Below are 5,969 nucleotides of genomic sequence, written 5' to 3' on the forward strand. Positions count from 1 at the left end.
AGCGACCCAAAAACATATGGGTCGCGTAACTTAAGGCCCAATGCCCAAGTTTTGGCACGACCTGCCAGATTTGATTGAGCGAATGCGATTTGCATTTGCTCGTCGATAATGTGACGTGCCCTTATGGCATCGTCTAATTCGACAAACCATCTCAAAAGGGAGTCTTCTTCGACTCCCCCATACTTAGAGATGTCAATCTTTAAAGTTTCGGGACGACGCGTTTGCGTCATCCCAGGTACAGGGGTCTGTACCTGTTGTAACCTCAACAGTTCTGCCTGTTAAGAGCCTTGCTGATTCAGCAAGGCTACTTTCTTCTTCATCTCGTCAAGTTCATGTTTTATGAACTTGGCGATTGCTGAATGGAGGGCATATCTGTCCAAATTGGACAGCATTGCCAAGATTGCATCGTTTCCTACGGTCGAACGCATTCGTTCGACCGCACCCCTTTATATATCACTTAAAAAGGAGTAGCTTTCACGGGAAACATGATGCGTATTTTCATTATCATCGAACATGTCCACGTTAGATGTGGAAAATGTGGTCCTTGGACGAACTACAAAGTGCTACCAGGTGTAACGGGGCAACGACTTGTACTGTTTCAGTACAAGTCCACTTCACGCTGCTTCAGTTGTGAGTGGTGCATTTCGTTAGGTGACGTATACTGTACGTAAGAGGAAGACTTCTTTTAAGACTAGTTAACTCAAGAGGGTAAAATGAAAACTGTATTAATATAGTCATGTGTCTCTTAATCTATCTTTGTAAATGCTGACTTAACTTTAAACTAATACTAAATATGTAAGTGAATTCTTATCTATCTTATCTTGTAACTCTCTTTGATTACTATCAGCTGATTAGTCTGCGGAATAAATAGACATAATGGTCTATACCTATTTATGGATAAGAATTCAGGATATTACTACATAAAGTAATATCCTCCAAATATTATCTACCTTTTAGATAATATATTAATAAACAGCCTTTAAGTGTTAATTTCATGTAACGATACACCCCGTTACACTAGCCGTCATATCCGTTATTGTGAATGCCCTCAGGTGCATCACATACACAAGGGTGGGTCACAATGTGAACCAAAGTGGTGGGTCGAATTACTTCCCCTTAGCACACAAAGTGTACTTTACGAAGATTGTGTTACATAGGGCAACTTAAGCCCGTTACAACTATCATGTTGCTTTTTCGTTACCGAATTTGGTAAATATTGGGAATGTTAAGCATGAAATACATTAACAATTATAATTTCATACTTCTTAATTATTTTTTCTCATAGAAAGTAAATATTTATGATTCTATTTTATAGGTAATAATATTTATGCAGCGGATACACCGTTTCATCGTGTCCGAGTTTCGATAAACCCAGCAGACAAGCGCGTCATAATACATCTATAAATTAAATTCCGGTAGCTTAAGGAAAGCATTAGATTTGCAAAAGTTAGCTTGTGAAAGGGTTGTGTATGTATTGTTTTAGCTCTTACATTCATTCAAGTTTCATTTTCCGTTTTGGGTTACAACCTTGTTTAGACAAAAAAGGCTCGGAATTGGCTCGAGATTTGATAAGTACATACAAGTTGTAATCTTCTGCAGTGAACAATGGATCGCCTGGCCATGCTGTTAATTGGGCTTTGGGGTCTTGCAGGGGTCGCACTTCTCGCGATCTCTTCCGTGGACACAAGCTTCGAAATAAAGAGACCTAGCTCCCGTGCTTTCTCGCTAGATCGGACCCTCAGAGGATCAGAGAGGTTCTTAGCCGCTGAGACAAACGAACATGTCGGCGAGGAAAGGTGGACGATGTTGATAAATGCGTACCGAAGAGTACTTGAGTGTCTTTATAAGGCATTCGGTAAAATTTTTGGAGCTACAAAATATCGTGAGCCTATTCCTGTGAAGACGGAGTTTGGACGCTCTTTTGACATGGCTGATAAATATCCAACCGAAAAGACAACGTCCGCCGAAGCAATACTTCATATATTTGTTGGTGGCAGAAAGTTGTGGGATTTCGACGAGTTGTCCGAGTATGTGAGAGCTTGTGAGTCGACTGCCAAGACTAGACGCGACAATGACGTATATGGAGTAAAAGCCCTTCTCGAAAAAGAAAATATACAAGAAAAAGATCTCATTGAACACATCAACTCGCGTCTTGACAAAAAGCAAAAGGACGACGTTGCCACTGCTGAGCGGCTTCGGTACGGCTTCATGGAATATCTGGTTGAGCAAGAGCGGGATGCTAAAAAGCTTGTTCCGGCGCTAAACATGTGAGTTTGTGCGATGCACATGGCATTTTAAAAACGACTTGTAGCTTCTGGTGACGCCACAAGAGTTTATGCACGGCCGCGAGGAACACGTGCCTCATCTAGTATGGTAGATAGAAGCATATCAGGCAAACTTTTGAGCTAAAAAAATATATGAAGCCCCGCATCGGTTGGAGAACCGCTGTTGTGGTACATTTACTTTATGGGTAAAAAAAACTTTTATCTAATTTTAAAATAGTTAGTTACTTAAATCCCATTTATTATGGGTAATAAATGTGGTCGCCACCAGATATAAATCTGGCGGCCAAAATCTATTTTTTTTAATTAGCTAGGGTGCTTCGCAAATTTCCATTTAAATCTGAAATATTTAAAAACAATTAAAAGTGCTAAGAACCTTCTAGGATGACCGACCATCTCGCATGATCAATAACTGCCATAAATATGGGGAATAGAAAGGTCTGCAACCCGTTGCAAGAAACGACACGCGTTTGCATGCAGCGCCTTCCAAATGGCAGCGCTTCAAATTAAGAATAATCAAATCAAAATGGAAAACCACGTGGTTTTTTGCTCACCTACCACGATAAATCAAAGCTCGAAGATTGTTGAAGATACAATGCCCATGTGCCTTCGCATTGATTAAGTCTATGCGAGGGCGCGTGAGCATTCTATCTCGAACATTCTACAAGCATGATAGGGAACTCTTGACAGAATGTAGGCGGGCACGTCGTAATGCGGCCACGCTCTACTTAGACACACACCCTAGCACAGCAAGGAAGCGGTTTAACCTGCTTCTCTTGCGTGCAGTGAGGTAGTTGTGGTGGGCACGTAAGCGACCTCACCCAATACACTAAGTACTCTGATTAAGTGTCGTCACGGGAGCGGTAATCCGTCTCCTCGTGCGCACTTACCGTAGAGTAAGTGCAGTAGAAACTAAATTTTAGACTGATTTATATTTAATCGTATTAAACATAAATACCTGTTCTTACAAATTAAAATGTCATCTCGATAGATAACACTTAATATGTATTGCAAGCGTATATTTCTAGATACCTCGCGTAACGGATGACGCTGGGCGTCATCTCTCCTAATGTGAATGCACCCATGTGCATCACATACAAAAGGGTTGGTCACAAATGTGCACCACACCCGAATGCTGGGTCTAATAACTATTATTTAGTAATTGACCATCCCCTTAAGTACACTAAGTTTACTTTACGGGGACTGTGTAATATTAGGGCAACTTTAGTCCGTTACACCCCCCCCCCCTTTAAGAACAAATTTACATTTCTAAATTTGTCAAAGAGGAGAGAAAAACTGCGAGCAGCTTTACGCTCCGCTAGTTCACTCAATCACTCTAGCGCACGTGTTTCCATACACGGCGCCAAAGATGCCATCTAAAAGGAGCTACGTTGGTGTTTCGTCTGCGAAGACGCCCACTCAACCTCACACTAAGCGCACGCGCCGCGTTAATTCGCCGGCCGCGTCAAATGTCTTAGTCGAAACGCCGACAGCTACTACTGCTGTCGCGTTAACAGGGCTAAAGGATCATTCCACTTTAACAGTGAGGATGTTGATCCATCGCTCATTGTCGAATACAATGAGTCGACACCGTTGCCGTCACATCATAGTAGTGATGCGGACAACGAGCTCATGAGAAAGGATGATGGCGCATTATTGCCCATCCGAACTCTCTCATGGCTCACAACATGGAGACAGCAGCATTTACGCATGCTGTCTCGTCGTCTGCGCTGGATGCGCAGACGACAGGTAATGAGAGCGCTGCCCATAAAGGAGCAGCCGCTTCTTCGTTGGGTATAACCACAACGCCTTATGCTCAGACCATAATCCATTATGGTTCTGACATAGAGAATAAAGCTCCGCCGACGACACGTGAATGTGCTCAGTCGGTGTCACAAGCCAGTCGTTTAGAACGTGGCTATGTGACGGGTGGCATTCCGAAGATGTCATCTCCATCTAAATGGCCTTGTTTAAACGGACCAAGAGCGTCGCTCCTAGAGCGCGATCTTGTAGATGCACATAATTATTATGGCTTCTTTAAATAATGGAGGGTTTAGGAAAATCGCTTGGGCGACTTTTTTTTCCCGATCTTGGTCGTGTTTGCGTTCAACTGAAACGCCCGACCAATACGAGGCGAAATTCCTGCGCCGCATTCATCCGCATTCCGATGCGATGAAACAGCGGTCGCAGCGACTTAATTTCGCCCGCTTGCGTGTAAAAGAAATCATGGGCGGTACTGTACCCCCTGTTTCTTCTCACATCGCTACTTCTGATAGTTCATTTGAGACTAGCGAAGAGGCGGGGCCTCAGATGGTGCTCCTTTTCATAGGCAGCCACCAAGCCGGGCACATCAATACGTAGGGTATCGATCGGTTTCCAAGAGTCAATACTCTTCGAGAAACCTTTCCATTGGACAAGGATCTAATACCCTTGCCTCACGGAGCGGTGGGCAAGCAACCTTCCAACAAGGAAGCGTAAATTTCCACCCGAATCCATCAGTGCAGGTGGCGCTCGATAGGAGCGGCGATCTCGACCACCTACTCACGGCTGCCTTACCTTCGTCCGTTCAGTCCCAGGCGTTAAGCGCTGCTGAACGACGTATTGCGGATCTCGAGGGTCAAGTCTCGCGACTGATTTCGGATCTCGTTGATGTCCGAGCGAAGGGTCGTCAGGGTTATGAACGCCTGAAGAATCACTTGGACCTCTTTGAAAAAATAATGCTGAGGGATCCGCGTGACCCGCGTGATGTCCCTCGCTTTCCAAGTCCTGTTCGTGGTGGGAGGCATCGGTCCGATTTTCAACTTCGCCTTCACCGTCCCCCTCACCCAAGCGACGGTCGACTCATAATCGGCGTCACCGTCGGTCTCCTTGGACGGATGGGGATATGTGACCTCATTTGGATCTACATACCGTTCCAGACGACCCACGTAGAATACGGGGTGCGTCTTCATATACGGGGGAAGGGTGAGCCTATAATTTAGGTCTCCAACCTCTTCTACCACCATAAAGGGCCCAATGAAACGCGGCAACAACTTCGTAGTACCTCCAGCTAGTACAGAATTGCATTTTTAGGTAGGGTGGCAGTACTTAATAGTACTTTTTCACCCACTCTAAAGCGTTCATTATTTTTGCGACCATTTCGGTCCGCATATAATTTTTGCTTGTCCTGTGCGCTTGCCATTGCGTCACGGACTTTATGTGTGATGGCTAATCGCTCATCCACAAAGCGTTGAGCCTCACTCACGCTTTTGGCATCAAACTCGCCTATGATACCGCCAAGAGGTCGGTCATAAGGCGTAGTTTCATTTACCACTACGAAGCTGGCAGGGTCACTAGGGCAAGTTTCTCTCTTTGAGATGATACCCTCATGGGTCATCGTCATATTGACGAAACTATGTCCCTCTTTCGCATAGTGAGGGGCTCCCCCCCACTAAGAATTGGGCTGCGCACAAACGAGACTGGCGTCCGAGGATGGCGCAGTCCGTTAATATAAAACGGTGTCTCACCCGTACTGGCGTGAACACTGTTATTTATAGCGAACTCCACAAAGGGCAATTGCTTGCTCCACTCTTTGGGAGTTGCTATAGTGCGTAAGACATCCGCCACGACCCGATTGGCACGTTCTGTTTGGCCATCGGTCTGGGGATGATCTGCGGTCGACATGTGGAGCTTGCTACCTAGCAGCTC

The 5,969-nt window shown here is 45.0% G+C and overlaps 1 protein-coding gene across 1 annotated transcript; it reads left to right on the forward strand.

The window, feature by feature from the left end:
- Positions 1-1,605: 1,605 nt before the first annotated feature.
- Positions 1,606-2,271, forward strand: CCR75_004805 (uncharacterized protein; the record flags this gene model as incomplete). Its single annotated transcript, XM_067962891.1, has 1 exon — positions 1,606-2,271. One exon carries the CDS (start codon positions 1,606-1,608, stop codon positions 2,269-2,271), a length of 666 nt encoding a protein of 221 aa, XP_067817306.1.
- Positions 2,272-5,969: the final 3,698 nt, after the last annotated feature.

Source organism: Bremia lactucae, linkage group LG11 (genome assembly GCF_004359215.1).
Source record: "Bremia lactucae strain SF5 linkage group LG11, whole genome shotgun sequence".
NCBI lineage: Eukaryota > Oomycota > Peronosporomycetes > Peronosporales > Peronosporaceae > Bremia > Bremia lactucae.